General features: G+C 36.4%; 2 protein-coding genes across 3 annotated transcripts; both read left to right on the top strand.

The window, feature by feature from the left end:
* The first annotated feature begins 805 nt into the window (after positions 1 to 805).
* LOC139893136 (shugoshin-1-like) lies at positions 806 to 3,627 on the top strand. Of its 2 annotated transcripts, none has more exons than XM_071876284.1 (10): positions 806 to 984; positions 1,285 to 1,451; positions 1,553 to 1,590; positions 1,686 to 1,791; positions 1,873 to 1,896; positions 2,020 to 2,088; positions 2,169 to 2,210; positions 2,302 to 2,395; positions 2,518 to 2,572; positions 3,098 to 3,627. In XM_071876284.1, the coding sequence occupies exons 1-10, from the start codon at positions 936 to 938 to the stop codon at positions 3,411 to 3,413; spliced, it is 960 nt and encodes a 319-aa protein (XP_071732385.1). In that variant the 5' UTR covers positions 806 to 935; the 3' UTR covers positions 3,414 to 3,627. The 2 variants fall into 2 exon arrangements, with proteins under 2 accessions (XP_071732385.1, XP_071732383.1); XM_071876282.1 differs by having other exon boundaries at positions 808 to 984; positions 1,683 to 1,791.
* A 2,536-nt stretch (positions 3,628 to 6,163) lies between these two features.
* On the top strand, positions 6,164 to 14,200 carry LOC139893135 (uncharacterized). The gene is made up of 2 exons (XM_071876281.1): positions 6,164 to 6,251; positions 12,449 to 14,200. The coding sequence occupies exon 2, from the start codon at positions 13,029 to 13,031 to the stop codon at positions 13,959 to 13,961; it is 933 nt and encodes a 310-aa protein (XP_071732382.1). The 5' UTR covers positions 6,164 to 6,251; positions 12,449 to 13,028; the 3' UTR covers positions 13,962 to 14,200.
* The last annotated feature ends 3,526 nt before the right edge of the window (positions 14,201 to 17,726 follow it).

The raw sequence follows: 17,726 nt of genomic DNA, 5'->3' as shown, positions 1-17,726 counted from the left end.
ATAACAGATTTATCCTCAGATTGATTGAGGCCACCCCACGGATCTCTCATCCGTGTTCCGGGTCTGCAGGGATTATTTCCCGAGGGCAAACATCAATCAACATACTATCGCTCTACGCTAGGCGGATAGTGTCTTGTACCGGTACCTTACACCCGCTATACGAAAAATCGTATCAATAGTAGTAGTATAAATAGGGGCAAAATATCATAAGATGACATCATCTGCCTTCGTAGCTCAATGGTTCAACCACAATATCTTGAGCATTAGGCACAGTTGAGGTCAAGTGTTCGATCTCTGGCTCTGTAAAATCCCGTGAGGGAGGTTTTGCCGATCCGTACGCAGGAATTTGACTCGATCCGCATTGCCCGTATTAATTAATGGTTCGAGTCCCTGTTATGCGATTCAAATTTCCACACGAAAATGCGTGTGTGTATAGAAAATAAACGGGTAGATGATTATTATCTCTGTTAATGATTCCAATCAGCTTTCTAAAAAGAAGTATCGATCATCATACCAAAGAGTCAATGGCTTGGCGGTATCGAGGTCACCCTTACAACCTTGAGGTTGAGGGTTCGAGTCCTACTTAGGACAATTCGTGGTGTATATATTCGAGTTAATTTATGTGGGTGTGTGAGTTTGCCTTAAAAAAAAAAAAAGGGAGTCACTTTGGGCCGTTATTAGCCCAAAAGGCCCACTTTATTACGGATTAAAAAGAAAAAAATAACATAAGCTCCCAAATTCAAATTTAGGCTCGGGTTTGGCTTCGGTAACACGTTTGGACCGTCGTTATTCTACAGTCTGTGTTTTTAGAGACTGAAATTTACAGACATCGATAGATAGATACCGCTTGTATTGTATGTATATGTGTTAAAGAGAAAGAATTGAAGTCTGAAAGCTGTTGTGAAAAAAATTAGGGTTTCTCACTGTTCGAAATCATGGAAAGCGTTTTCGGCCCTAATTCCAAAAACGATGTCGTTATAGAAGGTATGTGTTTATATATCAGCTAATTCGTGTCTATTTTTGTATCAATTCATTTTACCAATTGTGATCTCAAACATTATTTCGTTTTGAATTTTAGGGATTTATACTACTCCAATTGTCCAATTCATGAAGCAATAGTTACATTCCACTATAAATTAGGGTTTTAATATCTCTATCTATCACAACTGTCACTTCGAATAACTACATTGCGATATGTTATTAATGTTGATTTAGTGTTGAATCAGTTGCTAGTTTGAAGGTTGATATTGATTGATGTTGATTGTGAAATTTGATGTTAAATAGATAAGCCTAAAGTAGAGAAAATGACCAAAGATTCGATCGGAAATTCAGGGAGGAAAATACTTGGTGACATAAGCAACGTGTCACGAAAACCTAGTATTTTGAACCAAGATAACAAGGCGCGAGCAAGTTCAGCTACAGTGAGAGAGTATATAGAGCAGATCCAAAAGGTAGTCATTTTACACGTGGCATTGTGTGCGAAGTACGATTTTTACTTCGATTATTCATGTTTATGTGGTGTTAAACATGGTTATATGCTAATTTGATATAGGAAAATGCAGCACTCGTGAAGCTAGTAGCAGATAAAAAGTATCCTTTTTGTAAACATTTTTATGTGGTTATTTATAAAAATTGTGAAACACCTTTCATCTCAGTGCATATTTTCTTTAATCCTTTTATAGTAGAGTCATTGAACTAAGTGGAGCTGAGGTAAACAAACTGAGAATTACTATACAGAAGATGCAACAGCAGAACATTCAGCTTGCTCAGTCAAATAGTCAAATGCTAGCGGTTTGTTTGTTTGGCATGATATGTTAATTTTTTTTGTACTTTTCTTGTCAACTTGAGTGACGTTTCTCGTTAATTTTGCAGGAACTAAATTCTCGCAAGGATAGAGTGAGTTACTCTGTGTTATTCTTAAATATAAATATATCATGTGCCAATTTTTTCTGTTTGTAAGTCTTACCTCATCATTTGTATATAGTTTTGACACTTTTTTTTTTTGTTGTTGTGATTTAGCTGAAGGACCTGCAACATCAGCTTGGATGCAAAAATGCTTTGCTTATAGCAAAACAAAAGGAGATGGAAGTTAGTTTCTTGCCTTTTATTCAATATATGTCTGTCACATGTTCAAAAATTTACATGCTTTACTGCCTTATATGTCTCAGGGAAAACGGAAAGTGAATACGTGTGAAACTAAAGAAATTAAGGTTAGCATTTGATTTTCATGAGTTACTATTTATATTCAACTTTAAGGACAAATCATCTCCTGTAACCAAATTAACGTATTTGAACTGGTAGAAGCTGAAAGTATCGGAGGACAAGGGGATGGGAGTTTGTGTAGTTGCAGAAAGTGAAAACGACCAACGTACCAATGGAAGGCAAAAATCCAAAAGTTAGTTTAATTTTACACCAAATTGAATCTATGCTTTCTCTTATTAGAAAGAATATGTGACCATTTTTCTTTTATTTTGTTGTATTAAAAGGTAACTTCAAGTGTGCGTTTCTTGAATTTAGGTTTGGTCCCTTCTACTAGAAAGGTTATGGAGCAGAGTGTGGGTGACAATGGAAGGTTTGTGGTTACTTGTTCTTTCGTGGGTTGTTTGTAAAGCTGAAAAAATGGGCGGGTTTTGCATTGGATACAGGCAAATGGATAATCTTTTTGGTATTTCTTGAAACAGTTGGATCGGGATGACTTGAAACACTATTCGTTCTAAATATAATTTTTGTAAAAAAAACTTGTGCATTAAATATGATCCTAAGATTTATATGATATCACCAGTTATCTAACTTTTACAATAGAATGCTTCTGGAAGGGTTTTGTGCCTTAGACTTTGGGAGACTCTCGACCCATTTGAGCTGTTTCCTATTAAGCACCTCTTATTATTTTAGTTACCCATTACCCATTTGGCTGGTTACTTTGTTAGAGATAAATGTAACCTGAATTGACTTAACTATTGTTAAATATAATGGATTAAGTAGCCAACTCTACTTTCTTTGCAAGTCATTGTTTTCTTACTATATGTTAAGACTACAAATTCACATTAATCTGAAATTTTTTTTTTTTTTTTTTTTTTTTTTTTTTTTTTTTTTGCAGGCTGCAAACTAGAAGGCAATCTGCTCGGTTTAAGCATGAGGAACCAAAAGCGAAAGAAGAGGTTATCCATACAGAGAATGTGGATCTTGCACCATGTTCATCATCTAATGATAGAATGCAAGGGGATGATTTGAATTCGTCTAATTTTTCTGTTAAGAAAGAAGATGTAGATAATGATTCAAGGCCATCGATCTCAAATAATATTACTCAAGGAAGTAAACGATCTTCGATTTCAAGGCCATCTCGAGAAGCAGCTAAAAAGGTACAAACTTACAAGGAAATCAGCCTTCATGTAAAATTGAGGAGACCCGAGTGAACGTTTTGGATTCTTTTATCAGAAGGATTTTGAGTATGAAGTCCCTTTTTTGTATGATGTTATAACTGGCGAGGAACACGCGTGTACTACGCATATGATAAATGCTTTTGTATTCAACTAACGTTGCTATTGTTGATTGTATGTTGTACTTTTTGACCACTCGTTTGTACGTTGTTAGCATTCTCAAATTCTAAACTTTCATAACTTCAAGTCTTCAATGCCAGATGTTAATTGAATTCATATGTGTTGATATGCAGTTTTCGTCCGTAGGTTTTTAATCTTTCTTTAACTTTTTGTACTTAGTATATGTGGGTCAAAAATATTATATGGTTGATGTGAAAAAGTGGATGGTGGATTGGTAGAATGCATGTCTTGTATTAACAATCCAATATTTATCGTTATTTACCTTGTACAAATCTTTAATCTGCGGTATGCTTTGGTCTTATGAGTTGGGCTGTTATTGATTTTAAATAGAATAATTGATTTTTTTTTAACAAGTAATAGAATTACGGTATTTATTTATAATCATATGAACAATATTTTGTATTTGTATTGTATTATATGTTCGCTTTTAATCTTAAAATAATTTTGTGTATAACCAGTTTACGTCACATTTCTAATATTAAGTGTGCGTTTTGATGAAACTGAATGATTTAGCGCTAAATGATTCAAAATCTGAATGGTCAACAGTCTCTGAATAATGTTTGCTCTGATTGAAAATAAGCTGTTTGATAATCATTTAGAATGAACGATATGAGCTGACTAAAACTACCTTATTAACGTGTGACATGAATAAAAAATTCAATATACTTGTTAGTTAGGTGATCATGATATGATTTGAGGAGAATATTATAGATCATTTAGGCTCTTAATGGTTAAGAGAGTATTTCATATCTGAATGACTAAGAGCTGAATTCTGAACCATTCAGCATCATATGTCATTCAGAGGTCAGAAACAAATGCACTGAATGCTGAATGGTTCAGCATTCAGTGATGAACCATTCCATTAAGAGGCAAACAAACGCACCCTAAGGGAGTCCAGAATGGCAGTGTTACGAAGTGTCATATATATATTATATATCTACCTTATGGTTGAATCAATAATACCGTAAAGCCGTTCCTTTGGAAGATTTAAGCAGTTCCATGTATCAAACCAGTATAAGTAGTTTAATGAGCTGTTAGACGAGCGGTTTGATAGGATCTCATACTTTATGCTATCAAACTAATCCATCTTTGTTTGCTACATCACTACCATTCTGTGAAACATTGCAGGGGCGAAAATAAGGAAGGACCGGGGGCACCCGCGCTCAGTGAATATGTAATTTTAGTGTAAAAATTTTGAATTTTTATTTTGCTATGTGGATTTTTTTTTTGCCTCAACGTCTCCATATTTTGCCCACAAAACTTTTATATTTTGCCAAAAATCTCCAAATTTTGCCTCAAAACATCCAAATTTTGCTTAAAGCCTTCAAAATTTGCCCAAAAACCTCCATATTTTCCCCAAAACCCTCATATTTTGCTTAAAAAAAGTTGGTACGTTTAAAAAAAAAATTTCGCCCCCGGTGAAAAAAAGTTCTGCTTTCGTCACTGGAAACACCGAAACCGCGATTATGCAGGAAAGAAAACAAATCATGCAAATATTAATTAATTACACGAATTAACAAATATTAAGTAATTACGTTATGTACCACTTTTGGTAAGAAGAAACTCTCGTATGAGCGATCACATTGGCTGTTATGGGATCCTCCCATAGCAGGTAAACCTTGGACATCGGAAACCCAACTGTCACCCTGATATCAGGTAAAACATCTTCAATTGTAAATTTCTAATTAGGCTCAAGAGGACATTGCCAAATATTGAACCCGAGACTTACAGCTTCACCAAGAGTCCTGGTGTCCACCTCAAACATAAAACAAAATCAAATCAAATGTTTGAAATCACATCATCTTTTGGCTCCTTGTATGCATAAAACATAAAATCACTACTATAAAAATGAGAACAAGCGACTCATACCTTTTGTGGTGCTCCGAAAGCGCCACTAAAGGGTCACTAAACGATAAAATTTTCAACGCTCGCTCAGTTTTGGTCAAACATTGTCTTTTATGGCGCTTTTTGTGGCGCTTTTTGTAGCACTAATAGCGACGCATTTGATTTAGTGATTTTGTTTTAAATTTAAATAAACAAAGTGACCGAGAAAAATCCCGTCAACTCTTTTGCGGCGCATAAAATCACTACTTAATGTATTTTCTTTTTCTTTTTTCCTTTTAATTTTTTCCACCAAACGAAAAAAAATAATCGCAGAAACTCTATTGTGGCGTGCCTTAACCCTTTTGTGGCGCACCAGCGCCACTAAAGGAAAAAAACACATTATTTAACTAGTAATATTATATTTATTAGTTTTGCGGCACACATCATCACACCATTTTTTTGTCACTTTTATTTATATTTTTATTAACGATCCGTCGAAAATTCATCATTTTAAATTTCACTAGTTGATTTCTATATATATATTTTTTTGGTTTTACTTTACTTTTTGTATTTATTTACTACTCCATATTAAACACGCCACTTTTTTTATTTTCATGAAAATTTATTTATTTATTTTTTAAAACAATGAAAATTTATATTTCCCTCCACCTAATTAATTGTCACCGCCAATGACCCGACCCATGTAAATAAAACCTGACCCGTTTTTCTGTTTGGATCTGATAACCACGCAGCTTTTCACAAACATAACTCAAAACACTCATTTTTTTCTCAAGTTTTAGCGGTTTGGGAGTAAAACTTCGCGACTCTCTCGACTTTATACCTCGAATCTCTTCATTAATCTTGATTAAGGTATCATTTACCTTCCTTTTCTCATAAATTTTATATTTTTAAGAAATTTCAAGATAAATCCTAAAATTCTTGAATTTAATCGGCTTTTCGTTTGCTTTATGTTAATATTGATAGAAGCAATTGTTACACATGTTAGAATATGTTTAAATTTCGCGTTTTTGTTAGGGTTTATGCTAAATACGAATGATATTTAAATTAAGTAAGATTTTTTGGTTTGATTTAGGTTAATAATGATATAAGCACTTGTTATACATGTTAGGATATGTCTATGATTCGTGTTTTTCTTAGGGTTTAGGTTAAATACAAAAATTTTGTGTTTTAAGTAAGATTTTTGGTATGATTTAGGTTAATATTGTTATAAGCAATTGTTACCCGTAATTATCTTGGATATATATCATAATATGATCAGTACACTAAGTTACTATATTTGAAAATTTGTCCCACAGTTGAAAATTTAATCCATAGTTGATATAGGTAATGGAGCAATTGTTACACATGCTAGAATATGTTTAAAATTTGTGTTTTTGTTAGGGTTTATGCTAAATCCGAAAGATATTTAAATTAAGATAGATTTTTGGTTTGATTTAGGTTAATAATGATATAAGTACTTGTTATACATGTTAGGATATGTTTATGATTCGTGTTTTTCTTAGGGTTTAGTTTAAATCCAAAAAATTTATGTTTTAAGTAAGATTTTTTTATGATTTAGGTTAATATTGATATAAGAAATTGTTACCCATAATTATCTTGGATATATATCATAATATGATCAGTACACCAAGTTACCATATTTGAAAATTTGTCCCACAGTTGAAAATTTGATCCACAGTTGACATAGGTAATGGATGGGTTTAATTCTTAGAATTGAGATACATAGTTAACTGATGTAGATACTTTTAAAGCTAAAATGTAGTACTAATTAATGGGAACACAAAATTAACTAGTAATTGTTGGTAATTGAAGAAGTAGATGATACAGTTAAGAAAATAATTCGTGAATTATAATAACTTTCTGCTACATTAGAAAGTTAGTACAGACCTACAACTTTTCGAACGTCATTGTTGTTATATATGTGTATATTTTGTATGATGCTTGTTTAGATGTATGTTAATTCTCCTCCGTTTTATACCCTAGGTCACCCACCCGAAATTAATTTAATAGAAATTGATTTCGGATTGTACACAATTTTGCGACTGCTTTTGAATGTTTTGTCTCATATAGGATATGAGTGCGTATATTTGATTTGCTATTTAAGAAATATTCGGTAATCATTTCCCCTTTGCTCCTACAAATATGTGTTTACTGCACATATTTGGGGAGCTTAGGGGAAATGCTGCCGAATTTTTCTTAAATAGTAAATCATATAAACGCATTCATATATGAGACTTACATTCAAGATGTGGGTTAGGACAACCACCTTGTTACAAAAAACATACATTCCCCAGTATAGAATTTGTTGCTTCAATATTTTATTTGTATTTGTGCATTCAATATGATTTTTTTTATTCGTGACAACAATATACGCACATCGAAGTGATTGTTAGTTATAAATTTCGTTAGCGCAGTAAAATGTCGATCGATAAGAGTTATACCACTTTAACAAATCGTTTTTTCTAAAGAATTTTGGTCCGGTCTAAAAGAATTCATCAAGAGTTGTAAGGAATACCTAAATAAAGATGGCAAATGTCGTTGTCCATGTGAGAATTGTGATAAATTTGTCTTTCATTCGCTCGAAATGGTTGAAACACACATACATAGTTGTGGTTTTATCCGACGTTATAAGACATGGAAGTGGCACGGTGAACAAGTCGTTAATCCACCGCCAATAGAACGTGTCATACCTCCTACAACAGACCAATTACATGATCTTCTTACCGATGTTCATCTGGAGAGTCACTCGATGGATACTGATGAGATCATGAACTTACCGGGTGATACAGATGCACTGAGTGATACAAACGAGCTTGATGAATTAACTATACTTGAGCAAACCAAGCTACATCCTGGTTGTGATTCGATGTCTTCGTTTAATTCTTTGGCGAAGTTAATGCACGTGAAGGTTGCTAATAAATGGAGTAATACATCGTTTGACTAATTGTTTGCATTGCTTAGGTCTACATTTCCACATGCTAAAATCCCGTCATCACACTATGAAAGTAAGAAGACAATGAGAAAGATTGGGTTGGGATGCGAATCGATTCACGTTTGTAAGAACGACTGTTGCCTATTCTGGAAAGAGGACGAAAATAAGGACATATGTCCGGTATGTAATGAGACTTGGCATGCTACTGAAAAGTGTACGGAAAATGGTAAGATGCGTCACCCGGTGGATGGTACAACATAGAAAATTTTTGATACTAGGTATCCATATTTTGCACGTGAACCTAGAAACGTTAGATTAGGGTTATCTGCTAATGGTTTTAATCCATTTGGCAACACAAGTTCTTCTTACAGCATGTGGCCGGTCATATTGACAACATACAATTTGTCACCCTGGTTATGTATGAAAGAGTCAACCTTCATGCTGACGTTAATACCTTGCCCCAAATCTCCCGGGAAAGACATGGATAGTTTTCTGAGGCCGGCCATTGATTGATGAATTGAAGGTCTTATGGTCTGACGGAGTCACAACTAAAGACCATGCCGCAAACAATTACTCCAATATGCGTGCCATTCTTTTATCTACCATAAATGATTTTCCTGCTCGTAGTAGTTTGTCCGGTTGGAGTGGTCAAGGATACATGGAATGCCATACATGTAATGTAATGTCGACACTCCATCTAAACATGTTTTGACTAAAATAGTTTATGTTGGTCATAGAATGTACCTATCCATTAAAAATAAATTGAGGTTTTGCAAGTCATTCGATGGAAAAAACGAGACTAGGCATCCTCCTCGAAGAAGAACAAATGATGAGATCTTAAAACTACTTGAAAATGTGCGGGATCCTGATCCGAGGAAATATGGCTGTAAGAAGAGAGAACGTGATTCAACGGTTGAGGGTAACTAGAGTTAAAAATCGATTTTCTACGAGCTTGAGTATTAGTCTTTTGTTGAATTAAAACATAATCTAGATGTCATGCATATAGTTTGTTGAATACTTTCCTAATGAATAAGGAAAAATCCAAAGACACGCTGACAACAAGGAAGGTGTTAAAAGAGTGGGGTATTCGCAAAGAGTTGTGGCTAAAACCACTCGGTAATGGTAAGTCGGTTAAACCTCATCCCAAGTACTTATTTTCATCTGCTGACCGGAATGAATTTTTTAAATTCATTAGACAAGTTAATTTACTTGATGGGTTTGGCTCAAACTTTAAAAATAAAGTTATTGAAAATGATATGAAGATAGCAGGGCTCAAGTCTCATGACCATCATATAATGATGCAACATTTGCTTCCTGTTGGCACTCGAGCGTACTTAGACACATCTATTTCAACACCAATAATTGAGCTTTGCTTGTTCTTTAAGCAACTTTGTGCTCGAACCTTGATGACGTATGACATGGAAGATGTCAAAGTTAAGTTGATTAACATTTTATGCTCGAGCAAATCTTTCCTCCGTCGTTTTTTGACATAATGATTCATTTGGTTATGCATTTGCCTGAAAAGGCTATTCAAGGTGTGTCTGTTTACATGAGGTGGATGTATCCATTTGAAAAATACATGAAAAAGTTGAAAAATCATGTAAGAAATAAAGATAGGCCTGCAGGTTCTATTGATGAGGGGTATGTGGCAGAGGCCTTAACTTATGCGTCAAGGTATCTTCATAGCGTACATACGAGTGATGTGTGTCGAAGTACCCGTAAAAAAACCTAATTACCTTAAACTAGTTAGGGTAAGTGGGATGCGTTCCACGGGAGATTGTGGTCTAAAAGCAAGCAATTCTCAGGATTTGATAAACTAATTAACAAGGTTAAACTAAAAAGGCTAAAGCTTTGATTGAATTAAGCAAATAGTATATAAACTAAATAACTAATAAGATGTTGTAATCAATGGAATAAAACTTTTATCCTTTCACAATCTCAATTAATCATGTGTTCATTCAAACAAGTTTTATGCTATCAAGTTTTAAATAAATCTCATAGACAAGAATTCTTAGGTCTATTAATGCAATTATCTTAAGCACGGTAAATAACTTAGACACGTTGTCTTTATCCTTAAACTAATTATCATTAAGTGGATTAAACACTAAATGCTAAATCACAATCACTTGTCTTGCAATAATCAATGATCAATAAACTTGCATTAATCATAAGGATCGATTTATAAAAATCGTAATACAAAAAACATAAGCATTACAATATTATAAACCACATAAATGAATTCTTACATATTTTAATTGTTCATGAAAAGAATAAAGTAAAAGGAACTTGCCGCGCATGTTGATGATAATGAACATGATGAATATTTGATGAAGAATGATGAACATGCCTTGAATCTTGAAAAGCTTGAGTGTTTTGATGTTAGGATTGATTTTGTAGCTCAAAAACTAAGGTAGAAGTCCCCCAATTCGTGGTTAGGGGTTATGGTTATATAGGAAACTAGTATCTTGACCCCTAAGTCAAAATTCCTCGAAATTTGACATTCCAAAAGTCGCCAAATCTGACCTGGCCGTAATTTACGGCCTTCAGAAGTTTAGCCGTAAAAATGGCCTTAATTTTACGGCTAGAAAGGCTCGGTTCAAGATTTAAAAACCACCACCGTAATTTACTGTCTTTGGGCCATAAAAGTTGTAGATCTCTGAAATACGTACGTCTGGCAAAACGATTCACCTCAAACGGAGATCGTATGACCGATTTATGGCCAATTTCGTAACAGCTCGCAGGTGTCGATTTTTTTCATCATTTTCAGCATCTTTCATCTTCTTTTTGCGCATTATTCTTCAACACTTGATATATATAAAAACCAACAAAAATACCTTGTTCCACCATTAAAAACACATAAAACCCTTGTCATAAAACACTATTCCGAGCATACATTAGGGACCGATCAAACCCCCATACTTAACTTTGTTTGTCCTCAAACAAATCTTTCAGCAAGATCCAAACTTCAAAATGTGTATATAATCATAGTCTCATAAGATCACCAAAAGTAGCATCATGACAACAGACCCAACGTAGACCCAACGTACAGATTTCATACTACGTTCTAGCTGTTACACTTGGGACGTTTTCCGTAAATTCCAGATGAAACTTGGTTGCAAAAAGTGGGTGTATCAATATAGTCATCCTCGTGATCCTCGTGTTCAGGATAAAGGAACTCATCAAATGTCCCAACGATCACTCTAATGACTCCAGAGCAGGGCTCACATTTGAAGGAGGGTCGTGGACTTTAAGTCCCACGTGACTTATATTTAGATAAATGGTTCTTGGACTTAGCCCCAAGTGGCTCATTTTTTTTGGCTTTAGACCCAAAAAGCTCTATGATATGGACCAAAAAGTTACGTTTTTTACCCCTAAGAGAACTGCAAAATTAGCTAAGAAAATTCTAGACAAAGTCTTTGCAAATCCGCACCCTCTGAAGAAACTCTTCGCAAAAATAACGTAACATCTATCTAACAGAAAAGGATATCCCGCAAACAAAATCTATCAAATCTCTCCGATATCCAAGGAAATCTTCATTCTGCCACTTTAAAAGTCTTCACCTTTCTCCGCTAACCTTTAACCCGCTCTTCCTCTTGAAAGAATGATTAGGGAGAATCAGTGTCATCCGTATCTAACCGGTGGAGATATTCATTCTTGACCAAGCTTATGACGATAACTCTTACACGACTAGCTTCTGAGCTACAATACAACTAGAGTATGACACCCTAAACACTTGAGTGATATGAGTGATCCGTCCGTAAGTAGCTTGGTCATGTATATTCTACAGCTGAGAATTGAGAAGTATGCCTCCAAACCAAGAAACGAATAAAATCTAGCGAGAAGAACATAAAGTTTGAAACTTCCTCTATACTTTCGAACAATTTTTTATTATCGATTAAGGCACACTGAAGGAACCTGAGGTTTGGCAAGATAAAGAATCTAGTAGAAACAACCTAATAGTTTCAGCCTTTTGCTTGAGGACAAGTAAAGCTTAAGTGTGAGATATTTGATATGGGATAAAAAGTCACGTTTTTACCTCCCAATATTAAGCCTAAAAATAATAAATTTTCGAACTTTATTGAATAATTAAGCATTTATTTACTTTATTTTGTAGATCAAGTAATTACGAAGGCAATCCAAGAAGAATAGAAGAAAACGGGCTTAAAACGAAAAATCTAGAGCGAAAACGGTGAAAATTAAGTTACGACCTCGAAAACCGGGTTACGATCCCGGAAACAAAGAACTACCCGGGCACCATACCCGGGCTGCCACAAGCCACACGGGCTTCCAAGGCTACCAAGCCACCCAGCTGGCATATCCGAGCATCCACTCCACCTGGCTGTCGCCCTCGTCTCGTGTACCCGGCCTGCTGACTGAAAGCATATTTAGAAGACAACCCAGGGAAGAAAAATATTTCTCCCTTGATCCACCTTGACTTTAAAGTCTGCTAGGTATTTTGAAAAGTCGAGCTATAAAGATTTTCTAAACAAAGCGCTCTTTGGAGGCACCCCAAGCTTATCTTTATTGTTTTAATTTATTATTGTATTTATTTTATCTATGATTTATTATAACCTATGTACTAACAACCCGAAGTATTTACCCTACACCATTGCTATTGAGAGTTTTTCTCAAAACCTTCTTCATCGTTGTATACGTGAAATTTCTTAGACTTATTTGATGAATGTGTTAGACAGATGCCTCCTGTAAAGAGGAAAAGGACACAGACAGTGATAACGGAGAGCACTAGCACCCACGGACCTACCACGGAGCAGCTAGGACCGAGAGTCATGATTGATGATACGACTGATGATGATCAGAGACCGCCACAGCTGAGGTTGATGGCGCGATTAGTGCCACATGCTGACTACCCTCAATGGTCAACTGAACCACGGCCAGATGCGAGAGTGTTTCACTACGGAGTGACTCTCGATGATCCAGCCGTTACCTGGCACCTTTTACAGGACCAGAGTAGCTTGTACCACACAGTTGGAGAGTTATGTAGGTATATAGGGATGCCATCTGGCACGATGAGACATTCTTCATATAGGCTAGAGCATCATGTTCCGCCTATGCGTAGAGCGGCGCCTCCTCCTCCCGGCCCATCACCTGCCGCTTCAGTCGCTTCTGCACCAACACCTACCATCACCACTCAACCACCTATCATTGATACCCCGGGACCGAGCCATCGGATCTCACCTATTCCACCACCTGTTGATCCTACCGTCGACTTTCACCTCATCACAGTACCCATCACTACCCAGCCTGTCACCATTCAGCCCCTCATTTCACCACCTGTTGATCCTACTGTCGATTTACACCTCATCACAGTACCCATCACTACCCAGCCTGTCACCATTCAGCCCCTCATTCCACCACCTGCTCCGTTTGGTCAGTTGTTCGAGATTACCTCTACCATACCAACACATGACGACCCTTTAGATTTTTCTGGTCTTGAGATACCATCACAGTTAGATCTCGGTGCACCACTAGACCCACGAGCATCCATGGGTCAAGGTTTGGAGGATTGGACAGGATTGGATGATTTAGACATAGCACAGCTTGAAGGGATTGAGACTATCGGGGCTACACCACGACACACACAGGATAGTAATCATAGACCTTTCTAGTTTATTTTATTTTACTTATGAAAAAATCATTGTACTAAAAAGCTTGTCTAGTGGAGATGGTGTTTATTTTGCAGACTCACGTGTTGGAAAGCCTGGTCCTCTCCAGCATTGAATCTGGTCCTTCTCCAGTAACTCGGCCGTAGGGAAGTAATCTGTCCTTAGTATCCCTTTTCAATTATATATAGTAAAATCTCTAAGTGTGGGATTGGTTCCGCAATAGCTTCGAGATTTTATAATAATACCACTCACTAATATTTCTGAGTGTGATATCATTGCCCGCAACTTAGAGATTCTAAAACTATTATCCTTTATATATAAAATTATAAAAACTTTCTTAAAAGAGACATTAGAGACAATGTTCTTCTAAGTGTGTTCTTCTAAGTGCGAGATGGTAGTAAATGAGAAGAGTATATTAAGAACAAAAATAACACACACGCTAAAAAATTTCTAAAAATTCTTTTAGTCCTCAAAAGAAATGATAATAAATATGGGCGAATTTCGAAAAATTCTATATCTCATTTCACCAGAAGCTTATGTAAGCTGCCAAAATCAGTTTTCAAATATTTAATAGAAAGGAATGATTAAGCTAAAACTTATGATTTTATTAAAAAAAAATTCGGACAATTGTGTAAAAAGGCTACGCATGACCAAGCACAACCCCTACCAACAAGTAGTGAGGTAACTTGAGCCCAAATTAATTGTATGAACAATACACTCTACAATACCTTGCTATTTCGATTGATGAGCGTGCCGGTGTACTGTTTGAGTTAGAACTTGTTCTTGACATACGTTTCGAGGCCAATGGTTGGTGAGCGCCATACGTAGTGTAGGTGCGATACTCATTCTGAAATCTTTCTGAATAGAGTAGATAAAAACCATTCGTTTTTCACTCCCAAAAGCTTATCTCGACCAACTCACTTCAAAAAGAGTTTATGAATCAGAAAATATTCACCCTAAATTCACCAACAAAATACGTCACCCATTCACCTTCATTCATTTCTCATTTCCGTAATCCAAAGAGATAAGATCGACTAAGTTTGCTTCAAAACGTTGGTCGAAAGATTCTGAATTGATAGATCAAAAAGATCTATTTCCGGTGAAACACCAATCTCTCTGGGCACAAGAAAAAAAAGAGACAAAAGTGATGAAGATCGGATATGCCAAAAAAAAAAAAAAAAAATGATGAGAGCAAAGTCTCCGAATATAGGCATGAAAATCCCGAGGAAAAGAAGATTGTGACCCAAGATGACTGCAGTATTAGCTAAGAAAATTCTACACAAAATCTTCGCGAAAATAACGTAACATCTATCCAATAGAAAAGGATATCCCGTAAACAAAAATCTATCAAATCTCTCGGATATCCAAGGAACTCCCCCGTTTCGCCACTTTATAAGTCTCCACCTTTCTCTGCCAACCTTTAACCCGCTTTCCTCTTAAAAGAATGATTAGGGAGAAGATCAGTGCTTGATATGGCTAAAATGGACGATTTTGTTTATGCGGTGTCGTTAGATCGCAAATCATCAATTCAAGCTACCGCTACCAGAGGGAGACTGTGGTTTCATTAACATGCTCTACATGTATTTGACCTAAGAATGACATAATATGTCAATAAACCTACCTTAAGATGACAACAGGGAAGAAAATTTTCAAGCAGAATTATGCTTAAAATATAGATGTGAACAAAGAAAGGTGTATAAAACATACACAACAAGTGTATTTGAATGGTGCCTGTGTCGATCCTTCTCCCTTGAAGAGTATTTGAATGGTGCCTGTGTCGATCCTTCTCCCTTGAAGAGTATGAAGAGCCATAGTAATATTCCTGATCTGAAAAACATAACATTATTGTTAAATTTGCTGCTATTTAGAATAATATGTAAGAGTTTATAATTCATGAGGTTGTTAAATAAAGGGAAACAGAAAGAAAGTTGACACTATTTTCCAATCATGTACCTCGAGATGAATGGTGTATTCACAATCAGAATAGAAAACATATACTCCAATAAGACTTTATAATAAAGAGTAAATAAAGTAGATAGATAGCAAATATAGAACATAATAATGTCACGGACTTATCTCGATAAGCTCACGTGCGGCACTTAGTCTCTACTAAGTCAGCCTTACTCGGACCTTATAACGATTCAAGTAACCAAAAGAGAAAATATTATAGAACAAGTGGAATTGAAGAAAATACTTATATTGCTTGAGAATGCTTTACAAGAGAGAATGTTTGAGATTTGAGGTGTGGTGTGCCAAATGAGGCCACCCCTATTTATACTACTCATATCACAAAATGGATGGCTAGGATTAAATACAATGGATGGCTAAGATCTAAGAACTAGAAGCTTCATGTATCTAGATATTTCCATGGACATTCTATACCATTCCATGGAAGAACTCATGGGAAAGTTCTAGGGAGCTTCCATGATGTTCTTGGGCCTTCCATGAAGTTCTTGGGTTAAAACCCTTAATTGGGTCATAATCTTAGTGGGTTGGGCCACAAACTTATTGGGTTGTGACATTCTCCCCCACCTAAGCTCGCGACGTCCTCGATGTGTGATCCTCGTGATACTTCTTGATTTTGTCTGTGAACTGCCACAATAAGTCTTCAGCTTCCCAGCTTGCTTCACTATCGGGCAAGTTACGCCACTTAACTAGGTATTCTTTATAGCTCGGCACACCTCGTCTCCGTACCGTTCGATGCAACAAGATATCTTCCACTTCACGATCGAATGAAGTCGCAACTGCCATTGGTGCTCGTTTGGAAACTCCTCGTTCTGGGTCTTCCTCGTCCCCATGATAAGGTTTAGAAAACTTACGTGGAAGACTTGATGAATCTTTAATTTGGGCGGTAGTTGAACTCGATAAGATACATTCCCAACACGTCCAATTACCGGGAATGGGCCTTCATATCTCCGGATCAATCATTTGTGCACCTTCCTAAATGTTTTGAATTGTTGAGGTAAAAGCTTCACCATCACTTGGTCCCCAACTTTGAACTCAACATGTCGTCTTTTCTCATCCGCCCATTTCTTCATTTTCTTGGCCGCCTTATCTAGTGATGCTCGCGCCAAGTCGGCTTGTTCGTGCCACTCCTTCATCGTTCTATAAGCGGCTGGGCTGCTTCCATCATATGAAGCGGCCAAAGCATTCGGGGTCAATGGTTGGCGTCCTGTCACCAACTCAAAAGGACTCTTCCCCGTGGACTCACTCCTTTGCATGTTATAAGAGAACTGAGCAATATCAAGAAGCTTAGCCCAATCATGTTGATTTGCACTTACATAGTGTCGAAGATAGAGCTCCAATAGTGCATTCACCCTTTCCGTCTGTCCGTCTGTTTGGGGATGAAAACTCGTGGAGAAATTCAAGTCCGTCCCCATGATCTTGAACAACTCCGTCCAAAAACGCCCTGTGAACCTCGGATCTCGATCACTTACTATCACATGCGGTATCCCCCAATACTTCACCACATTCTTGAAAAATAGTTTTGCGGTTTCATCCGCGGTAACTTCGGATGATGCGGCTATGAAGGTACCATACTTAGAAAACCGGTCTACCACGACTATAATACTCCCACACCCTTCCGACTTAGGTAAGCAAGTAATGAAGTCCATGGAAACACTCTCCCATGGTCCTTTAGGTGTAGGTAGCGGCTGTAATAGTCCTCCTGGTTGGCGTTGCTCTATCTTGTCTTGTTGGCATATTAGGCATGTCCGCACGTACGTCTCTACGTCGTCTTCCATCCTTGGCCAATAATAAGTGCCTCCT

Source organism: Rutidosis leptorrhynchoides, chromosome 2 (assembly GCF_046630445.1).
Source record: "Rutidosis leptorrhynchoides isolate AG116_Rl617_1_P2 chromosome 2, CSIRO_AGI_Rlap_v1, whole genome shotgun sequence".
In the NCBI taxonomy this organism is placed as follows: domain Eukaryota; kingdom Viridiplantae; phylum Streptophyta; class Magnoliopsida; order Asterales; family Asteraceae; genus Rutidosis; species Rutidosis leptorrhynchoides.
This window is presented reverse-complemented; position numbering and strand designations above follow the sequence as displayed.